A 24,396-nucleotide genomic window follows, 5' to 3' on the forward strand; every position below is an offset into this window, starting at 1 on the left:
ACGAGCGCATTGCTTGTCAAAGATCAAAACATATCAGTGTTTCAATAAAATAACGTTTGTTTTGAGTTCCTGACATTTGAATTTAAATATTTACAAGCATAACAATACATGTGCTTTGTAAAATACACACTGCTGGAGAACAGCAATGATATCCATTTAACATATCTGATGTATTTACAACAGAAACACACTGTTCAGGTAACTAGAACATTAAAGAGCCTTCAAACCAGAACTGATATGACATCATTTCTAAATAATTCTGGACAAAATGATGTATGTTTTGAGTTTGGCTTATTTTCCTTCGGATTAGTCCCTTATTTATTAGGGGTCACGACAGCGGAATGAACCGCCAACTATTTCATCATATGTTTTACACAGCAGATGCCCTTCTAGCCACAACCCAGCACTGGGAAACACCAATATACTCTCACATTCACACACAATCATACACTAAGGCCAATTTAGTTTACCCAATTGACTTATACTGCATGTCTTTGGACTGTGGAGGAAACCCACGTGAACACTGGAAGAACATGCAAACTCCACACAGAAACGCCAACAGGCCCAGCCAGGACTCGAACCAGCAAATTTTTTGCTGTGAGGCGACAGTGCTAACCACTGTGCCACCTTCTAAACACCAAGGTGTGTGACAATTAAGCAATAAGTGGGTGTATTCTGGAACTCCGCCTTCTTTGACGTGGATTAATTTGTATCAGGACAATAAAATCCAACACAACAATACCAGCTAACAATAAGTTATTAACATGAATAAACTGGAGGTTCGAGTTGCAGAGCTGGTACAGATGTATCTTCACCTGTATGATCGCTCACAGAGAAATTGTAAATACACACACTGGACTAGAGAAGCCACCATGTTGTGCAATTTAAATGTCTAAACACTGTTCAATTCGGTCTCTGTCCCTTGCAAATAAAAATCAATGTAAAGATGTGGAATGCTGGAGTATATAAAGTCGAATTGTGAAATAGTTAAATTAACTTAACAAGCACATTGATGGCATGCTTTCACCCCTTTGTTGTTTGCACATGCACACTCTTCCATAAGTAGTTTCCATTAAAAGAGTTTCCACCTGTAATGATGTCAACAAGTTATGTTGTTATGAGTTATTCAATCATTCATATTCTTTTCAGCTTAGCACCTTCATTAATCAGGGACGTTTTACGCACAGAATGCCCTTCCAGATGCAACCCAGCACTGGAAAACACTTATACACTACGGCCAGTTTAGCTTTTTTAATTTACCTATACTGCATGTCTTTGGACTGTGGAGGAAATCAGAGCACCAAGAGAACATGTAGTTACATGTTATATTCTGGGAAAAAATAATTTTCCATAGTTGCTACCCCGAAGTGTGTTTTTAAAAATTTTTTACAAGGAAATATGTGCAAATGGCATCTGACAGGATCATTTAAATCAGTGAATCAATTAGGTGTAGACTCATTCTTACCAGACCATTTAAATCAGGGAGTTCTAGAGAGTAATGTAGTATAATTAAAAGTTATTCCAAGCATACTAGTAAAAGAGATCGTAGTAAAATTAAATGTTTTCCAAAATTAAAATACTGAAGGGAATTAAAGGTGCTCAAATATGCACTTGTATAGCAAAGTTAAAAGACCACCATTGCACAATACCATTTCCTTACAATTCCAACCGTATGACCATTCAGCTTATGATATAAAACTAGATTATATCATGATAATTTGGCCTTTATCCATGCTCATCCTTCTTAAAAATTCTAAGTAGAATAACTTAATCCAGATCTAACTTCAAAGCTGAGGCATAATGGATGACGGCACTTAAATGAATGGAAATGTGATGCACGGCTCACTTATTTGATACAGTGATTAATGCTCCATTTCAAACTCTGTGCTATATAGCTTCATCTAAAGTAGGTTGGACACATTCACAAACGGGAGACTGATGCCTAATGGAAACGAGAGTGACAGGAATATAAAGAGAGACGGGGAACAAAGTTTCATGTTGTTTTTCAGGTAAATATAGTAGCCGCAAGGCTCGGCTTACTGAAACAGCTGATACTGTACATACTGAACATAATAGCATCCTAGCATAATAGCAGAGATGCTATCAGAGCACAGTATAACACCTCAAAAGAAGACAAAGAAAGAAAATAAGAGCTCAATCCTTATCTTTTAACTCTCGCACTGAAAAGTTAAAAAGGAAACTAGCAGACACTCAATTGAGAATTTCATCATGTCCCTTAAATCTTGAAATTTAAAGCTTTGCTCTTGTTTTATCTCAGGAAGTGGACATCTACACGGTGAAGCCAGAGGAACTGTCCTTCACCTCCTCCTTCTGTCTGCAGATCCAGAGGAATGATTACATCCACGCTTTGGTCACCTACTTCAATATCGAATTCACCAAGTGTCATAAGAAGACGGGCTTCTCCACAGGTGTGTTTAAAACTTGTCTATGTTCTGCAGCTGGGCCAATGTGGCTTATGTTAAAGTGAACTTTGTGGTGAATGTCTGCTCTCTAGTGGCCGAGTTATGACACAGCACTGATAAAGAAATGGCCTTAAACCAAAACAGGCACTAACGCTAAGGTTTTTAAATGAAAATCAGGTAGTAAATTGTTCTATATAAATATTTAAACTCTCATAATTATTACCATTAAGCATTAAAGGGATAGTTCACACAAAAATAAAAACTAGATCATTTGCTTACCCTGGTGTTCAGACGTTTCAGTCAAGTGTTGACCATTGTCAATGCCAAACAATGTAATGGGAGCAATCTAAATTTAAGGAGTCACATGATAATTTTGATCACATGATCAAACTAGACCAAGCTCAGAGGAATTGTTTTGTTTTCACAACCTTACAAGCATCACGTAAGGTTTGTTAATGATTCATTCATTCATTTTACTTCGGCTTAGTCCCTTTATTCATCAGGAGTCGCCACAGTGAATCGAACCACCAACTTATCCAGGATATGTTTTACACAGCGAATGCCCTTCCAGCTGCAACCCAGTTCTGGGAAACACCCATACACACTCATTCAAACACATACACTATGGCCAATTTAGTTTATTCAATTCACATATAGCATGTCTTTTGGACTGTAGGGGGAAACCGGAGCACTCTGAGGAAACCCACGCCAACACTGTCAGAACATGCAAACTCCACAAAGAAATGCCAACTAACCCAGCCAGGATCTTCTTTCTGTGAGGTGAAAGATAAATTGGTGGTTCATTCCACTGTGGTGACCTCTGATGAAAAAAAAGGGACTTTTTTGGGTTTGCTGCAGTTTGCGTTGACTATATTTTATATATAATTTTTTGTTGCGTTTCTTCTCTTTTCTGTATCTCAGCTGTCTGATGGATTGTTAGAGCAGTATAGAGAATATCTAAGGACCTGTGTGTGTGGAGTTGAGTGTTGTGAAGTGCCATGGGATCTCCAGACACACTGATCTGAGGGCTTTAAGTTCTATTGACCTTTAAGGCTTGGCGTATTGCTCAGTCAGCACACAGGCCTTTCCTCAGGGGCGGAAGAACAAGTGATCTTTCAGCTGGCAAGAAAACCAACACTCAGTCAGACACATAGATTTACAGTCTTTCTTTCTCACGCACATGCACGCGCACACACACTGTTTGCAGTGATCATAAAAGTAATGCTGGCTTATGTTTTTAGGAAAGCATGGAAATCTGAGTTTCTGAGGTGAATCTGTTAGCAGCAGAACAAGTCTGTGTGCTCCAAAGTTGTATTATTTTACAGTATGTCTGTTTGCAAAATGAACACAGATAGGAGGATCAAGAGCCACGTCTGATATATTCCAGGACATGGCGATATTCAATAATACAATATATTGTGATAAAGAGGTACATAACATGGTATTGTTATGCTTGGTACTTCAAAATACTGTAAATAATTATTTATTTAAATCTGTAGAATGCTTTTAAGAATATTCTGATTATTATATTTGCAGTGGTGCTTCAAAATGCCTGACTAAATAGTCTACTTATTTAAATAATAAAAACATTTTTACATGTTAATCTTGCATATGAAATACCCAAGATATTGTTAAAGAAATAGTTAAATCCTATTTTTTATTTATCTCAAGAGCAGGTTTGGCATGCTGTCCTGGGAGAGAACCCTGAGCTCGGAGATAATTGATAAATTTAAGGGGGTCCAAGATCATAGAAATTGTTCTAATGGATATAGGTAGCCCATTGCACATTTTTGAGCATTCACATTTTCATTCACATTTTTACAGAGAATTTATTTTATTATTTGGATCTATTAAAATTTTCTGAAAAAAATAAAATAAAATAAAAATCAGGTTTTTGACAGCTCCCCTTTGTAAAGTAGGAAAAAGTGGAAAAATGGGTTGATTCTTCCAAAAACGAAGATAAGGGAAATAACTTGAAGTGGGCTATTCATTCTAGGTTTGGATTAATCTGATTGGTTTACCAATGATAGCGAATGTCAGAGCTGTGATCAATCATATCACGTGCTCCTCTTGAAATTAGTTTATCAAACTTTACTTATTTTATTGTGTGAAACCTTGATATTTTATACTAATCTTGATACATAATAAACATTAAAAATGTCCAGATTTTTATAGGCCTATTGTTCATTAACATTTATAGTAAGGCTCCATTAGTAAATGTAATGTTGTTTAATTTATATTTAAATAATCTTCTATTTAATGAATTTTAAATATAAAGAAAACATGTTAAAGTTTGGTTAACAAATTATAACTGAACTTTAACAAATTATAGATGAATTAACTATAACGTTTGTTAATCAGATCGGATTATGTTACCTCTCATACATTTTAATCCTTGTGCAATTGTAATTAGTTTGAAACATGTTTTTTTTATCATTATTTATGTACAATAAGGCAACACTAAAATAGAGTTCTTTTTTATCTTTTCTTTTTTGCAGCTTATGCCAATATTGTGATAAAACTGTACATTAATGTATACCGATAAGACCATTACAATAAAAAACTATCGCAAAACTGAAATTTAATGCAACTATATGCCTTGAATAGATACTAGCAAATATATGAACTAGTTACAATGATTTACATATTGAAAAGCGCTAAATTATGAAATATGTTATATATATCAATATGTGAAATATATATATTCTCTCCATTTAACAGAAATTGAGGAAAAAATAAACAGGGCAAATAATTCAGGGGGGCTAATAATTCTTACTTCAACTGTATTTTCAATCAGAATGCAGTAACTGACCAATTTGAATCAAGTGTTTTAGTAAATAAATTCTACATTAAATGTTATTTTTATTTAGTTTCTCTTCTGTTTACTTCATCGTAGCACCAGATGCCCCTTTCACACACTGGAAGCAGACGGTGTTTTATCTGGAGGAGTATCTGACTGTGAAAAGAGGAGAGGAGATTGTCGGCACCGTCAGCATGAAGCCAAATGAGAAGAACGTAGTAAGAGCCCCTAAAACTAATCCTAAAAATAATGCTTTCCAGAACTTTCCTTGCTTGTATGTTTTTTTTTTTTTTGTATGCCAGCTTAATAATATGCTTTCTAGTATGGCTGCACGATGTTGGAAAAAGTGGACATTGCAATATATTTTTTTCTGTGATTTATATTGTGATATGAATATAATTTTACAAGATAAATAATATCAAAAATAAAAAATATACAAAATACCCAAAACTACATAAAATCAACTAATTAACAGTAACTAAGTAACAGTATTAAGGTTTAGAAATTCAGTAATCAAATGTAAAATAACTGTAGTATTCATTGTATAAATAAACACAATCCTTCTTTGTAAAAGTGGAAAACATTATTTCTTTTTAGCTCAAATGCTTTAAATTCACTTGAAATCTTAATCATAGACATACACGTCAAAATAAATAATCTTTCACGCCATTATAGGATTAAACTTTGTAAACAGATCATGTGCTCTGAACTGTAGTTTCTGGTTAATTATAATCCAAATTTGACAATGCAGATCCTGCAATGTGACTTTTGCAAGTTCACACATTGTGATATTAATGCTGAAATTATATATTGTGCAGCCCTACTTTCTAGACTATTATTATTATCATTATTATTGTAATTATTATTGTTGTTATTATTATAGTACAATATTAGATTATTTTTCAGATTATAATTTTTTATGAAGTGAAATTATCTTTTGTTCATTTATTACAAACCATCGTTATACAATAACTTGCCTAAATACCCTAACCTGGCTAATTAACCTAAGTTAAGCCTTTAAATGTCACGTTAAGCTGTGTAGAAGTGTCTTGAAAAATATCTAGTCAAATATTATTTATTGTCATAATGGGAAGAATAAAATTATTAGAGATGAGGTATTAAAACTATTATGTTTAGAAATGTGTTGAAAAAAATCTCTCCGCTAAACAGAAATTGAGGAAAAAAATAAATGGGTGCTTATAATTCCAGGAGGCAATAATTCTGACTTCAACTGTCTGTGCACTGAATTAAAGTATTTACTTACTTTAAACTTTTTGAGTATAAGTGAATTGAAGTTTATTTTTACAGCTTAGTTAGTGTAATGATGATGGCATTTATCGTTTCTTCTTTTCCTCTCCAGCGTGATCTGGACTTTACGTTTGAGCTGGATTTTAAAGGTCAGCTCTGTGAGGCCGCAATCGCGCACGACTATAAGATGCGTTAAGTGTCCAGCAGAGGGCAGAGCATTCAGAGAAGCAGAAGCAGAAGAGCAGCTCTCCATCACAGCTGAAGCTGCTGCTGCTGGAAAACACACATAGAGAAAGACCAGAACACAAGCTGTTCGCTCTGAGAGACGTGCCAGTTTTTTTTCATTTATTTCTTTTTGGAGCGGATAGCAATAGCAGCCTTGCCTTCGCTAACCATAACCTGCACTATTTCGCCATCTCTCCGATTGTCCAGGGGCCAAATATGACTAACAGCCCACTGAAAACAAAAGAATGTCATGTTTTTATGAATGTTAAGTGTAAGTTTAGGGTTTCTTTGCTTTTCTATTTGAGATGTGATTTGAGGTGTTCATGTTGAAGGATATTGCTTCAAAGAACTTTAGGATATTTTAATTTAACATAGTTTGTTAATAGAATAACTCTAGATATAATGTATTCGAACTGAATTGGTGCTGGACTTTAGCTATTTTAATGCAATAAGATAAGTGATCTTAACATTCAGGTTATTCTCAGGACATGGTGCAGTTTTATTTTTTTATTCACTTGTAAATGTTAGGGTTTAATCTACTGCTAACTTAAGTATCACTGGGTTATGCTTTAATTTGAGCATTATTTCTTTGGTTTGTGCTGAGAACAAAACAAACAAGCTGCGTAAAAACTTAATCACAATGATTGACTTTTCACCAAGATGGACAAAAACAAATTATTGAGCTTCATGAAGCAAACACACACATGTGTGATTAGATGAGAATGCAGTGGAACAAGTTGTGTTCAAAATTATATTTAATTATATATAAATTATATATATTCATATATTATATTATATTATATTATATTATATTATATTATTTCCCAGAGATGGGTTGTGGCTAGAAGGGCATCCGCTGCTTAAAAACGTGCTGGATAAGTTGGCGGTTCATTCCGCTGTGGCGACCCCAGATTAATAAAGGGACTAAGCCGACAAGAAAATTAATTAATTTAATTATATTATATTATACTATATTATATTATATTATATATTCACTTTCCTTCGGCTTAGTGACATATTTATCAAGGGTCGCCACAGTGGAATGAATTACCAACTATTCCAGCATATGTTTTACACAGCGGATACCCTCTGAGCTGCAACCCAGTACTGACAGCAGTACTGACAGTACTGCGACCCATGCAAGCGTGGGAAGAACATGTAAACTCCACACAGAAATGCCAACTGACCCCGCCAGGACTTGAACCAGCAACTTTCTTGCTATGAGGCGACAGTGCTAACCGCTGAGCCATTATGCCGCCCCTAGTATATTATATTATATTATCTAGTATATTATATTATATTATATTATATTACATTTGCTTCAATTTCAAGCATTACACTCCAGGATTATAGTTGATTTTAAAATAATATGGAAAACATTCAAATATAATAAACATTAAAATTAAATAAAATATAAAAGCTCCTATTTTATTAAATTTCAACAAATGTACAAAAATAAAAATGAACAAAAACTCTACAGAAACAACTAAATCCACTGCTCTTTATAGAATAACAATTATAGATCAGTGACTACAATACAAAACAAAATGACCAACTTTCAAACTGAACTGAAAACAGAAATTCTGAATAAAACTTTAATTAAATTAGTAATAAAAACTGCAATAGTGTCTTGATGAGAAGTTATTTTTCTAATATAAATTCAATATCATTTTATGGATTACAGCACATGAACACTATTTCCTGAGAATGACCCATCATTCATGAAATGATCGAGGGCATTGGTGAAATCAAACCTACGAATACAGATTAAAAATAAAAGATAAAAAAGATTGAGAATTTAATAACCTAAATTACAAGCCGAATTTGATTTACTAGTAGCATTAGTATGACTGCCGTGTTTAGTATTTATGATGCGTGATAATTACATTTTCCACTTTGCATCCTCGTACTGGCTGAGCACAGAGATGGAAAGCGAGATAGAGAATCAGCACATAATACATATCAAACTGCCATGTGGACTGTTGGCTGTGTCTGCGGTGAGCTCTTGATGGCACCTGCTGCTCTTCACCTGTGCTCTTATTAGAATCTTTGCCAAGGCCATGACTGGGACGTGTCCCGGTCCATCTGTGACCCCCTCCGTCACAGCTGATTATACTGTTCTAGTCATCACCAAAGACATTCAGCTCACTAGCAAAGCACGTTTCCCATATCAACTGTTCCATATCATGTTTTTAACTGGAGTTATTCATCCGTTTTAACTGTAGTCTGATTTGTTGGTGGGATATTGTGCAGGATTGGAAAAGTGTGAATAACTTGAGCTTTCCATGTTTGAAGTGGTTAATTCTGGGTCAATCTAAACCCTGGGTAAACAGAAAATGACTGTTAAGTGTGAACCATTACATTATGGGGTTAAATGAAGTTAGAAAGCCCTACTGTTTTTCCATTGGGGGGGGGGGGGGGTATTAGACAGTATTATATTGTTAATTGTAAGGTTATTTTATTGTGAGTGAACTGGAAGCTTCTCAGACTTTTCTTTTAGTTTCTTGATGTACTTCCAAATGATACAGAATATTGAGTAGGGGTGGGGCTTTGTTTTTGCACTGGTTAAGAACATTAGGGATGAAGCCATTAAACTGACATCAACAGAGAAGCAGCACCACTCCAAACACAGAAGCAAATAGTCAGACTTAAATTGAATATTTCCAAAACTATCTTTATTTTCACTGTAGCCTATTACCTTGCACATATTAATTCTTCGCTTAAATAATAACAATATGCGCTAGCAAAATAAACATTGATCGTTTTCACATGGACTTTAAGGTTAAGCTAGTGTGAAAATTTGCATTTCAATTAGAAGATAAAAGCATTCAAAACTTCCAGCTTTTTTTATAAATCCGTCAAGCACTTCATCTTCTCTTCAGATCTGCTGACCAATCGAATGCACTTTAGTAACTGATGTGTCCCGCCCCCTACTATACATTAAAGCTGTGGCTGAAATGGAAAACTACGGCATTCAAAATGAACTCTGTTATGCACAAAATTACATTTTCATAACTTCACGGTGAATGACACTGTAAAAAAAAATTCCTTCATGGTGCCCCAACGCAAATTGCTTACGTTAACTTGATCCCTTTAAACAAATTCAAGTGGACATAAATCAAGTTGTGTAATAATAACTAATTTTAAATAAGCAGTTTGAACAAGCAGCAAAATCATTTTTGATGTTTTAGCAAAGCAGATCAACGATTCAGTAAATATACTTTCCATTAGGCTTAAAGTTGTTTCCATACTGACAATTTTCCCCATAAATGATGCCACAGCTGTTTACATCCAGCTTACAGTCTTTTCATAACTGTCCAACATGTTGAAAAGAGGCATGTGAATCTGTCAATTGTTAAGCATTTACTTCTTAGCAAGCTTCTCTTTTACCTGGGGTTTAAAATAATAACCCTGGATAAAACTCAGTGTGTAAAGCCCAACTGCTCTTTCATAGTGTACAAAGTTGAGTTCACCTGCTTATTTGAATACCCGTAGCATGAGTGTCGCTGATTGGACGAAAATAGCACATGACATATTTACACAAAGGCTCTCTCGCACTGTTGTTTTCTGGACAGACTAAAAAGGTAAGAATTATATTAATGATGGCTGCATTTTGCAACATTATTTGTCATTGTTTAAGCCTCAAATGCTGTTGCTTTTAGTGAATGTGAAAAGACTAGCATCTGTTGATAAGACTGTAGGGCTGTGTTCAAAATAACCCTCAAACTTTTTTTCACTATAGCCTGCATGTCATATAATACAAAATAGCCCACTAATATCATCTACTTGAAGCAGGGAATGAAACCAGTGCTACATTTTGCATTGCGTACAGCCCCAGTTAGCATACGAATGTTGTTATGCTGCACTGCTGGTATTCCTTCATCCCAGACAAAATGAATTTGAGCCTGAAGTGGCCCACCTGTAAAATAACAAAGAGGTCCAAAATGTTTCATTCATACATAGGCCATTTAGGGGAAAGATCTGGCACTTACAGCAAAATGTAATCTGAATGTGAGCCCAATGTGACCCATGTGAAAAATGATACATTTGGCTCAAATGATGGAGGACAAATGTGGGCCACAGTTGGCAAAAATGTGGCATAGTCATTTAGGGTAATCTGGGTTAAAACCTAAAGTGGCTCACACGTGTAAGTGCAAATGTGGCTCAGTTATCTTAAGACATATGTGTGCCACTTTTGGCAAATATTTGGCATAGTAAGCACTGGCTATTGCGGCTGTGAGCCTAATGTGGCCCAGAGAAAATATGGCAAATGTGGCCCAGTTATTTTAAAACATGTGTGGACCACTTTTGGCAAATATTTGGCAAAAGTACACTCTGGCTAATGCAGCCGTTAGCCTATAGTGGCCCAGAGAAGATATGGAAAATGTGACCCAGTTATCATAAAACATATGTGGGCCACTTAAGGCGAATATTTGGCACTGTAAGCTATGGCTAATGTGGATTTGAGCCTAAAGTGGCCCAGAGAAGATATGGCAAACCTGTAATAAAATAATATAATTCATTGATATTAACCAATGTTTAATCCATTATTAAAAGTAACATAATAACATGCTTGCACATGCCACAGAATTATGAACATTTATAAGCTAAAAAAATTCTATGGTTCAACTTCTGCTCACAGAGACGTCAATAATCTGAGTATGAACCTCAACTAGGGTTGTAACGGTATGAATTTTTCACGGTATGATAATCGTCTAAAACAATACCACGGTTTGACGGTTTCGCGGTATACGGTATGTTACAAATGTTACAAAATAATAGAACAGTGAAGCAAATTTTACTTTTTCCAAATAATATATTTTTAGTTACTATAAACAACACCACTTACAATGAACAAATAAAAATAAGAAAATAATAAATAATGTGTCAAAGTCCAAATAAAGTCCAAATAAACATAGTGCAAATCCTCAGTAAAAAATAGATATAAATATTTACTATACTATAAATAGTTACATAACGAAACTAGATTCAATATGGAACATCCTTAGGTTTTATGTGCCAGCATGGATATGGTTGTCTGTGGATATGGATTTGGATATGGTTGTATGCAATGCAGACAAACAGCTGCACCTTCATTTGTGTCTTTTGAAAACAGCAAGAGCAGCAGTTCGTCTTTGCTGTGTCACTGTTTTGTCATGTTTCTGTGCTGCTGTGCATGCAAAAGTACTTAGTATGAGAATTATTTCATGCAAAACTTTTTTTTTTTTTTTTGCGTTTTATTTAGCCGCGCATAAATGTATGCCTATCTCTCATTCCGTGTTGTTCAAAAAGCTTGGTCCACAAACAAAAGCGAAACCTATGCTTATTGGTTGTGATATAGCGAGTTTGAACCAATCTGGGCATGGAGGAGGGACAATGCATCAATGTATCATGTCTGATTTGTCCTAAGACACAGTGACGAGCGTTTCTTTGTCAAATCAGCTTGTCAAATGTTGATGACGTAACCGCACTGATTCCGGAGCCTCTGGAAGTCCGCGAATGTTATCTGATACAGCACTGGAAAGCTGAGACTCTCTTCTTTATGCCAATCTTTGAATTGTATGAATCGGATCAGCGGATCAAAAGTTATTAAACATTTAAGAGCAATACTTATTTTTAGCCGCGGGCGGCTGTCTCGGTCTTTAAGGGTTAAAACCGTTGATATGCAATTGTTCATGGTATGATAATCGTGCACGTTCAAATCGTGGTAAACCGTCATACCGGTATATTGTTACAACCCTAACCTCAACAATGACAATTAACAACATGAACAAAACTCATAAACATCACAAAAAGGATACTAAAGTGACAAAATCAACAACGTCAACATAAACAGCAGAATCTACAGCAATAATGAAAACTGTTGCCGGATGAGCAAGTGTATGGTTTGGGGCGGACTTGAGCCACATGAATTTTGCTAGCTTTGGTAGGCCTAGTTATGCTTGCTGTTAATGAACATTTGAAACTTGGCAAACAACTTCAATAATGAAATATATTTGACTCTTTCATTAAATAAACTTTAGCATGGTTAAATAAAATAATAATAAAGACGTTTTATCTGATATTAAGTTGTACTCACTTTGGAAAATGGACGGTTTAGCTGTTGACGTCCTCATCTGACAAGACGCGTAATTCGGCGGCAATTCAATCGTCAGGACTCACAGTGCATTGTGGGTATTTTCTAGCAGTTGGGTGTTCATCGGTTGTGCACAGGTGAACACTTAGTATGTTTTCAGACGCTACAGTTTCCTGTGTAAGGGTAAAAGTGGTGATTTTGGACACTGCCTGAGTCTACATGTTTTACACTGCATTCATAATGCGGGTAAAAAGTGGTAACTACTTGTTGTACTTAACAAGTGTGAGTAGTTTGTTTATCTGGGGTTTTTAAACTGTTTTTAAAACAATGAAGGAATGCTTTTCTCGTTCATCGTTATAGTTTCAGAACAGATGGGTTGTTTGTCGTTGGTCATATAGGCTGAGGTTTACATGTTAAAATGTTTTCAAATTATTATTCTGCCATGATTTGATCACCTGCTAATCAAAATAATAACAAATAGCTTAAAACAAATAAATTAAATCTAAAGCAAATGTTATTGGTGTATAATAGCATGCCTTATTGAAAGTGTCTTTGGCTGTTTGTAAAACTTGAGAATTAAGATTAAATATGAAAGTGACAGATAAAAAATAAATAAATAAAAACTGGTGATGTGAGATGTTGGATGGTAAAGCAAATAAAAGTCATTTGTCCATTAAACGGTGTGTAAAACTTGATTTGACTCTTTATGCAGTTTCTTTTGCCGTCCACAAGAGGGCCTTAAGTGATTATAGAAAAGGACTCACTGTGGAGTGGACATACTGTGTACAGCTAGCTTTTCTAATTAGTAAAGGAGGCAATATAGCTTACTATCGGAGGCAGTAAATGACTATAGTTGTCATATGACCTCATTATGTTACATGTTTTCGTTAATATAACAAGTCAAAATTTCAATTTCAAACTTCTTCACAGCAATTCTAAGAAACTAAAGGCAGAAATGTGACAAAATCTTAGGATTTCCACCTCACAATTCTTTATATACGCTCACCGGCCACTTTATTAGGTACACCTCACTCGTACTGGGTTGCACCCCCTTTTGCCTTCAGAACTCTCTTAATCCTTCGTGGCATAGATTCAACAAGGTACTGGAAATATTCCTCTGAGATTATGGTCCATATTGACATGACAGCATCACGCAGTTGCTGCAGATTTGTTGGCTGCACATCCATGATATGAATATCCCGTTAACACATCTAAAAGGTGCTCTATTGGAATGAGTCTGGTGACTGTGGAGGCCATTTGAATACAGTGAACTCATTGTCATGTTCAAGAAACCAGTCTGAGATGATTTTCGCTTTATGACATGATGCGTTATCCTGCTGGAAGTGGCCATCAGAAGATGGGTAGGCTACACTGTGGTCATAAAGGGATGGACATGGTCAGCATCAATACTCAATACCCCCACACCATTACACCAACACCACCACCAGCCTGAACCAGTAATACAAGGCAGGATGGATCCAAGCTTTCATGTTGTTGGTGCCAAATTCTGACCCTACCATCGGAATGTCGCAGCAGAAATCAAGAACTCATTTATTGCAGTTCTGACTTGGTTCAGACTTATTTTATTTTCCTTCTGAAAAATGTAAATAAGTCAAAAATTATTCTTATTCTATATCCCATGGCAAAAACACATAACAAAAACACAAATATTGCATATGATTAATACATAAATGATCATTAATTACTGAAGAAGTGTTTTGGAAACGAGAGGTAAAGAGTATGGATAATATACTTTATTTTTTTGACATATGCCTCATCTTAGCCATTTCTTCAATAGCATAAACCGAAAATAATGCAAACATAATATACTTTATTTCAACATTTGACTCGAAATACATTTCTATTCATTATTTACACATTTCACATTTACATAATAAAGCATAAACATTTAAAGTATTAACATTTAAGACTACAAGAGTGCGAAATCTAAAAATATCCACACAGTGTTGAAATCTAGTGTCATTCTGCCCTCAGTGGTCACATAGTATTTGTGATTGAGAAACTACCCATAAATTATGCATGAATTGAACATAAAAACTACAGTTACAGATTAGATTCGCTGAATTTCTTCCTGAAACACAGCATAAGACTTATTGTTCATCCCTAACATGTATAAATAAACTGTCAGGTGGATCATAAATGCATCTCTATAAGACACCGGGAGAATTTATATTATTAGTATATTACAGTGGTGCAAGAAACTCCTTGCAGAATCTGTTCAAATGTGAAGAATTGTTCAAAAATAAGAGAGATTTTACAAAATGCATGTTTTTTTATTATTTATTTATTGTAGTACCATCATGCAAGATATTTCAATAAAGGATGTTTACATACAGTTAAGTTCACAAGACTTGCCAGAAATTATTAAATTCACCCCATGCAAAACTTTGCATACCCTTGTTTTTTAATACTTTGTGTGTTTTTCTGATAATCTCTGAGTTTTTCTGCTTTGTGATGGTTTTTCATGAGTCTCTTGTTTGTTCTGAACATTTACTTGACAAAAAAATACTCCATGGCCTGCAGATTCTTCAGTTTTCAAGCATCTTCTGCAGATTTCAACCCTTTCCAGTAGAGACTACATGATTGTGAGAACAATCTGTTCGCTATGGAGATGATTTTGAGACTCTTTCTCTATTAAGAAAGGTTTAAACCTTCACCGATGCCCCAGAAGGAAACACAATGCATTAAGAGCTGGGGACTGAAAATCTTTAGAATCTGAAAATCTGGTTAAATTGTTCTTAATTTGTCTTCCGGGAAGCATGCAAGCATTTTCTGTTATTTCCGAAAGGCAGTAATAAATGTAAAACAATAATAGTTCAACAAAATAAGAACATTTTGACATCTTTATCATGTTCATTTATTTTCTTATATAACATTGTGTTTCCTTCTGGAGCATCGGTGAGGAAGCCTATTTTAATAGTTGTGTTTGAGTCCCTCAGTCATCCTCAGAGTAAAAAGAAAGATCTCATAATCATACGGTCACTGCTGGAAAGGGTACAAATCTGCAGAAGATGCTGGAAAACTGAAGAATCTGCAGGATTTTTTTTGTCAAGTAACTATTCAGAACAAACAAAAGACTCATGAACAACCATCACAAAGCAGAAAACACACACACACCATATTAAAAATCATGGGTACTGTGTGTAAACATTTGCAAGGGGTTGTTTTTGTCTTGTGAACTATACTGTATGTAAATCATCAATCTAAAATATCTCAGGACAGTACTAAATATAAAGTAACATTTTGAACAGATTCCGCGAGTATAGTTTCCATCTGTGTGTGGACATTACTGACCGCCACTAATTTAACACTGATTGCATTAAACTGCAAATACAGGCTACAAATATACAAATTACCATATTAGCACGATAAATAAAATACAATCAAAAAGTGTTCTGGTTTGATGGATTAGTCGTAACGTGAACAATACTGTTAAAACCAAATCCTCATGCAAAACATCTGAAATATTCCGGCTGATGATCGCAAATGGAGCCATTTCTCAGAGTGTCTGCTTATAATTTCAAAGAAATAATTGATGATCTTGAATTCATCACACGAGTAATAAATAATACACTTGTGCAAAACAATTGTGCTGTAAACAAACTAGAGTGTAGGAGCTTATTTGGCTCATTTAAAAGATTCTTCCCAAGACGTTCATATTTAAAAAGATAAATTACATCAACTGTTGATACGAAAATACAGATATGTTCAGATCAATAGTGTAACGGGTGATTTAAATAACCTTATTAGGGAATATCGGACGAATTTTAGTATATGTACAAGACTATAGTGCACTTCTTATGCTAAATGTTATCATAAAATTATCATTTCACACTTTACAGAGGTATTGGTTTATAAAAAAAAAAAAAAAGACTACTTATAAGAGAAATCAAGAACAAAAAGAAGAAAAACCACCCAACCGTATAAAAATGCATGGGTTTGAAGGATCTGCAGGTGTTTCTGGATGGGTGTCCACTAGCAGCAGGACTTCTTCTTCGAGGGACTGTCGACTAGTGACACTGTTTTCTCTTTTTCTCTGTCCTCCTGTTCTTTCAGAATTCTGACAGAGAGGAAATAAATGGCTTTTAAGGAGCATTGCAACTTACAATACAGCAACATCCCTTTGAGAATAATCTATAGATAAGCTTGAAACTGACATTTAAATGTATTAGCATATGATAATGCTTTTTAAATAGTAACTAAATGTAAATACTTCAAGTCAGTACTCACTAGTTTGATTCCAGCTTTGGAATTAGCCATTTTAGGGCACTAACAACAGTTTTGGCATTGCCATTTTGAAAAGAACTGTATTCAGATGACAATGGTGTCAATAATCTTCATTCACATGTATCAATGCTGTATCAACGCCTGTATGGTTGACAAGTATTTTTTCATGCCTATACTGTAGACTGAACATGTACAGTAATTCAATTTCATTATTGTTTAAAAGTGAGGTGCATACATTTACCAAAAAGCAGATTAAGATCCAAGTATTTTGATGTAACAAATGATTTCTTACACATTTTTAGGCAAGCCTTTTACAAGTGCTTTTTTCTTTCTTTTTTTCTTCTAAATTGATATTTAAATATACTTACAGATCATTTTTGCAGCTCCAAAACATTATTATACACTAAAGTAAGTGAATCTTGACAGAATTGTCATTTTGGGTGACCTACCTCCATAATAATAATAATAATTATTATTATTATTATTATTATTATTGTTGTTGTTGTTATTATTATTAATAATAATAATAATTATTATTATTATTATTATTATTAAAATGAGAAACCATATGAAATATTCTTTTAAATAAGTACTAAAACTGCTAATGGGTGACATTAAATGTCTAACGAGCAGGTCATTGAATAATTTGATTCATTTAAATGGCTGATTCATTCAGCAATGAAGTAATCAGCTTTTTAGAGAAATTACCCCCCTGAAACATTGGTTTTGTGAATTGGTGCAACTCCTGTTCTTTTGTGAGCTTATGGGTAATAAGTTTTGTTAAAAAAAAAAAAATCAGAAAAAAATTGTGTTTAAATTGGAATATTACCTTCAAATTTACTGAAATGTCTAAAAATCTAAATTCATGACAGAAACGGCACTTGTTTATTGTTGAACTCATTGATTGTGTGAAATTGCTATAACTATATCTCATCTAATACAAAATATTTGACAAACTTTATTGGGCATTTTTGTCCCAACATCCTAAATTTTGGGACAGAAATTCTACCTTCTGAAATCTATATTACACAGCCAAACACTGTATAAAATACATATTTAAGTAAACACTATATATACAGTTAAAGTCAGAATTATTAGCCCCCCTGTTTAGTTTTTTTCCCCAATTTCTGTTTAACAGAGAGATTTTTTTCAGCACATTTCTAAATATAATAACTTTAATAACTCATTTCTAATAACTGATTTATTTTATCTTTTCCATGATGACAGTAAATAATATTTTACTAGATTTTTATTAACGCACTTCTATTCAGCTTAAAGTTACATTTAAAGGCTTAACTAGGTGAATCAGGTTAACTAGGCAGGTTAGGGTAATTAGGCAAGTTATTGTATGAGGATGGTTTGTTCTGTAGACTATTGAAAAAAAATATAGCTTAAAAGGGCTAATAATTGACCTTAAAATGTTTTTTTTTAAAAAATTAAACAAATAAGACTTTCTTCAGAAAGAAACAATATTATCAAACATACTGTGAAAATTTCATTGCTCTGTTAAACATCATTTGGGAAATATAAAAAAAAATTAAAAGGGGGCTATTAATTCTGACTTCAACTGTTTATACTAATAGTCAAAAGTTTGGGGTCAGTGGGATTTTTAAAATAATTAATCGAAAATACAGTAAAAATGGTAAAATTGTGAAATTTTATTGCACTATAAAATAACTGTTCAAAAGTAGTTTATCATTTAATTTAATAATTTATTCCAGTGATTTTAAATATTAATTTTCAGCTTCATTACTTCAGTCTTCAGAGTCACATGATCCTTCAGAAACCACTCTAAAATTATTATTTTAGATATTGTTATAGATACTACTATTATTATTATTATTATTATTATTAATAATATTAATGGCAATAGTAATAAAGTTCCCCAGTAATGGGTTGCAGCTAGATGGGCATCCGCTGCGTAAAACATATGCTGGATAAGTTGGCGGTTTGTTCCGCTGTGGCGACCCCAGATTAATAAAAGGACTAAGCCGAAAAGAAAATGAATGAATGAATAATAGTAATAAAAGCAATAATGACAGGAGTAATCATTTCATTTGAAACTATATACAACAATATTTGCTAATAATCTCTTACCTTGCCATGTGAATCATGGAGTCTGTCACATTGTGGTTTGAAAAAGCACTGCACTCATAGAACATCAACTGAAAGTCCTGAAACAGTACATAATAATGCAAAATGTGTGTTTAGAATAAAGAATTAATTTGTTGTCCTTCGGTGTGGATCTTAATGTCTGCTGGTGCATAAAATTCTAGCTAACTATTAATTGACGGGAAATTACTTCATACAAACTGAAAACAGATGCGCAAAAGACTGAACTTCCACACAATACTTATTTAGCTCAGTGTTTGTGCATTCACTTGCTCACTTTAAGAGCACCATACTTTAAATATTTCATGCTGATGCCACACCAGGCCCCAGATTCACTCACCTTGGCTAATTTCTCTCCCAATCCTAGTGGAATCACTCTCTGGCTGTCTAGATCGGTCTTATTGCCCAGGAGCATGATGGGAATGTCCTCACCTGCTCCTTCCTGCAAAAATAAATAAATAATAATAATAATAATGATAATAAATCATCCTTGCTTAACAGAAGTATCAACTTATTTCTGTGACTTTAAACAGTATTTTTGACTAGCCATGTGACAACCCATTTGACAACCCATTTCCTTTTGAAAAAGACCAGTGTGGAACAAACACCAATTTTTTAGGCCAATAGCCAGCTCAAAACAAAACCTGCCAAAAACCCACTAGTTCCACAAATGAAAATTAATAGAGGAAAATAAAGAAAAATGTGCTATCAACAGTAGCAGATAGCATTTAAAGGGTTAGTTCACCCAAAAATGAAGATTATGCTCCTAATTACTCACCCTTATGTTGTTGATATTCAGAAAACAAAAGAAGATATTTTAAATGAAATCTGAGAGGTCTCTCATCCTCCATAGACAACAACTGTACCAAGACAAAGTATAGAAAAGGATCCAAACACGTTGTAAAATAGTCCATGCCACTTCAGTGGTTCACTTGTAAACAGGCAAGGCTTCAAGAACACGTTTATTCATTAAAATATTTTTACAGTTGAACCACTGAAGTCACATGGAATGTTCTTGGTTCCTTTTCTTGGACATCTCATGACCACTGCTGTCTACTGAGGGTCATGGAGCTCTCAGATTTCGTGTTCCGATCAACTAAAGTCTTAGGAGATTGAAATAACATGAAGGTGAGAAATCAGTAACAGAATATTTGTATGAATTAACCCTTTAATCAAAAGAAGCATGTTTATATCTAGAGAGCATTTTATTGAACACAATATTTCTTTAACCCATCATTTAATTAACATTTCAATCAATTTCACGATTCAAAGTGTTTATTGTAATATGCACGTTAAGGAACAATTCTTACTTTGCTGTCCACACTGAATGCCAATAAAGTTGAATGTATTTTAAATAATCTAAAATACTTATTTATCAAAATAGGTATGAGAAAAACAAGCATAAACTATGAAATAATATATAATGAAGGTTTCTATATACATCAAAAGTTATTGGCATATTCTAATTTAATGGCGATTTATTTACAATATGTGCTTTTTATATAAGTTGTTTACATTTGAAGACTTTTTATTAAAAAAATTTTTTAAAAATAAATAAATAAAATGGTTTTGTCTACAAAGTTGAAATCTAGCTAGGCTCTATAAGGTTGTCTAAGGGGAAAGACCAGAAAGACAAAACTCACACAAAGTCAGAGTCGACTAAATAATGCGGCACCACATAAAATGGAGATGTGTGTAAATGTGATGATTTAGAAGCATTTTTGTGTATGTACGGTTAGTGAAACATTTTTCAGTGTTTATTAAAGTCATTTGCTCATTGTCTGTATTTTTTTTTTTTTTTATAAGTCTTTAAATTTAATATTTAGCCTTGAAGGGCAAATACTTAATTTAATTCATGGAGCATGTAATCCAATAAATAGAATTCAATAATTCATATAAAAGCATACAATTTTATAAATATTAACATATTAATTTGAATAAAATTAACATCCGCACTGGATTAAACACAGCCTTGTATGCTTAATTTGAACAAAAAAAAGAAATTCATTCTAAAACATGAAATAAATGTTATAGAAAGTAAAAATGTAATTTTATCAAGCATAAACCCTGATATACAACCTTAATGCACATCAGTAACTTGCCAGTAACTTTTTAATGCATGTCCCTGTAAGAAAACATCAGAACATGAGAACCACTGTCGTAAATAACTGGAAATCCGGCGACCGCAATAAAAATGAATGACTTTCGGCTACTTAAGACGCTCTCGCTACTTTAGGTGTGAATCCACAGTTAGAAAGTCACTCCACCTTTCTGAACTACAACAAAGACCTTGAATGTAATATTGAGCTTTCTTCAAAGAAAGTATATGTCAGAATTATCCTAAGATAAAAATTTTCCCCAAGTAGACGACACTGGGCTTAGTTAAGTTAGTATACTAACTGGAGAGCGAAATACTTTTGGAATGACTTTGTAACTGCTGAATCTATTCTCTAACATAGAAAACAGAATAAAACCACATCAGTTCTAGTAGTAGTGGTAGTAGTAGTAGTGTAAGTAGTAGTAGAAGTAGTATTGCCTTACTAAGTTTAACAATTAATCAACTCTAATTTAAACTACTGTAAACTACGATCAATAATTTATAATCATATAGTAATAAATCAATGGTCTATAATCGTATAGTAGTAAATCAATGATCTGTGGTGAAAGTTGAGCTTCACTTCACAGACACATTCTTAGGACACCTGAGAAAACTAATAAGACTCCTTTACATGTTTGTCTACATTATACGTTTAGTTTGTTACTCATGAATAAAGTAAAAGTGAATCCCCCACCTGCACACTGGCCAGCCACTGTCTCACTGCTGTGAAAGTCTGCTCATTAGTGATGTCATAAACCACAACGACGCCATCCGCCTTACGGAAAAATTGCTTGGTGATGCTGCGATACCTGTCGATGAAACCCACATCATTTACCTACTTTCTACTTGGAACTGAACAATTAGGTGTCTGATAACAGTGATTATGAGTACATTTCGGAATCCATCTCATTATGAAACTACTACTCACCTCTCCTGTCCTGCCGTGTCCCACATTTGCAGAGCGATCTGGCTGTTGTCCACTGAAAGAGTCTTCACGCTGTAGTCGATACCTGCACACACACAACACAAATAAAACAATTACGTCTGAAAGTGGAGTTGTCTTGCTTTCTTCCAAGAAGCTTCATACATACAAGCACAGACTAAAGGGCAAACAGAAATGATTTATGAATTTAGTCAATACTAACTAGACCTCATGCATACATCTATACACACATACACGCATACACACATACACACACATACACACATACAAACATACATATATACATACATACATACATACATTTTCTTTTGTTCCTCCACAATAAATACACTACAAGTTTGATGTCTGTAAGATTTTAATATATTAGTTTTATTCTACAAAGACTCATGAAATTGATCAACAGTGACACTAAAAACATTTGGTAACACTTTCTTTAAGTAACGATTCACACCATAATACTGGCTTATTAATTTCCTATTATTAAGATATTAACTGTTTATCTTCACTTATAAAGTATGATCTTATTTTGCATCCCTAAATCAACCCAATACCCAATCCCAACCCCTACAACTATAATTAGCAGCTAATTAGTAATTTATTGAGCTAGAAGTCTTAACGGGTAATGGTTTTTAATGGTGTGAATTAAACATTAAAATAAAGCGTGACCAAACATTTAAGTCCTGTTTTACAGCATTTAAACATTTGAATTCTAGCTCAAGATTAATTCAGCCCCGGTGTAATATGGAATGATACAGGAAGTTATATTTACCAACAGTGATCAGATCAGATGTGATATTAGATTGATTGTAACTGCATTGATACTGCAGATATGGACTAGTGTCTACTCATTGCTTGAAACTAAAGTGTGCAGTATGGATGTATTTTATTATTATTATTATTATACTCGTCTTTCTCCAACCAGGAGTACGCAAACTTACATTTTTTCCATTTTGCCATCTGCTTCGCTTTATGATTTTGCTACATGTGGAGAGTGTCACATCACCTTCCAACATTTGTCGCAAATTACGAGACATCACCCAGATAAGGAGCTTGCGCCCCGGCCCAAACCAATCGCGTGGATCGAGCACGCCATTGGTCAAATTAGGAGGAAAGTAAATTTATTTATGTTTTTGTTTTTTTTTGAGTCAAACACTTTGGACCATGCTTGAACAAAATTTAAGACCTCTTAAAAAGCAATTAACATTGTTTTAATACCTTTTAAGGGACCTTAATTTTCTTGTAATTGATTTATCAACTTTTAATACTTTTTAAGACCCCATGGACACCCTGTAATAAAGTCCATTTTTAATAAATACTGCTCTTTTGAAATGTATTCATCAAGAAATCATAGTTAAATAACTAAAAAATAGTTTTCAGAATTGGCTGTAAAAACAGTTCATTGATTATCAAGATGGCATCATGTGACACTGAAGACAGGGATATTGATACTGAATATTCACCTCTGTCATTTATCTCAATTTATGTAAGATATTATTTATTAATATGTGTGTGTGTGAGAAAATTGCTCATGATATGCAAAAAAGACTTCTTGCAAACATTACAAACCTCATACTCTTGTAAACATTCAATATTAAAGTATGTAAAAGTGATAAAAAAAAAAAAACACTAGCAAGTATTGTTATTTTTATCACTGATGTAATGGACCTTACTATATACAATGACAAAACTATGACAAACATAGCTGTCTGTGCCATTTGTACTTTGTGTTATATTTGTAAAAAAGTACAGAATGTGTTTAAGGCTGAAGGCTGAAATCCTGAGCCAGCAAAACCTCAATGTTGTGTGACAGAAAATGTCGTTTAAAAGTGTTACTGCCATCAGCATGTGGCGGATTACCAGATCCAACATCATGCTGACAACTTGTGAAACAAGCTGTGGACTCGCACCCAAAGCAACATGAGGAAGTCAATAATGACAGAATTATTATTCTGGATGAACAATTGCTTTAATACTGAGGCTATTTACGTTAAATAAATATTAGTAATTGTGTAAATGAAAGGTCACTGACCTACAGTAGCACATGTGCCAGAGTGAAAACAGTCATCACAGAAGCGCCGGAGAAGAGATGTTTTCCCAACGCTAGAATTGCCAACCAGAACAACCTTAAAGAGACGATCTGGACCTGAACTGGCCCCTTCCTCCTGGAGAAAAAAAACACAAAGATTGATTAAATGAAGACTCAAATGCTAAAGGGTACCTATC

The 24,396-nt window shown here is 34.0% G+C and overlaps 2 protein-coding genes across 2 annotated transcripts in view; one reads left to right on the forward strand and one right to left on the reverse strand.

Moving 5' to 3' along the window:
• The window catches only part of LOC556054 (protein arginine N-methyltransferase 8-B), a 50,280-nt gene extending 42,903 nt beyond the window's left edge, over nt 1-7,377 (forward strand). Inside the window, exons 8-10 of the mRNA XM_003200433.7 lie at nt 2,279-2,429; nt 5,320-5,441; nt 6,584-7,377. Of these exons, the coding sequence (XP_003200481.1) occupies nt 2,279-2,429; nt 5,320-5,441; nt 6,584-6,667 (357 nt within the window). The 3' untranslated portion in view covers nt 6,668-7,377. The remainder of the gene's footprint in view (nt 1-2,278; nt 2,430-5,319; nt 5,442-6,583) is intronic.
• A 7,127-nt stretch (nt 7,378-14,504) lies between these two features.
• cracr2aa (calcium release activated channel regulator 2Aa) overlaps nt 14,505-24,396 on the reverse strand; it is a 39,546-nt gene continuing 29,654 nt past the window's right edge. Inside the window, exons 13-18 of the mRNA XM_002667568.8 lie at nt 24,203-24,335; nt 22,159-22,240; nt 21,925-22,039; nt 19,473-19,574; nt 19,118-19,194; nt 14,505-16,853 (exon numbers count right to left, since the gene is read on the reverse strand). Of these exons, the coding sequence (XP_002667614.6) occupies nt 16,769-16,853; nt 19,118-19,194; nt 19,473-19,574; nt 21,925-22,039; nt 22,159-22,240; nt 24,203-24,335 (594 nt within the window). The 3' untranslated portion in view covers nt 14,505-16,768. The remainder of the gene's footprint in view (nt 16,854-19,117; nt 19,195-19,472; nt 19,575-21,924; nt 22,040-22,158; nt 22,241-24,202; nt 24,336-24,396) is intronic.

Source organism: Danio rerio, chromosome 18, assembly GCF_049306965.1.
Source record: "Danio rerio strain Tuebingen ecotype United States chromosome 18, GRCz12tu, whole genome shotgun sequence".
Classification (NCBI taxonomy): domain Eukaryota; kingdom Metazoa; phylum Chordata; class Actinopteri; order Cypriniformes; family Danionidae; genus Danio; species Danio rerio.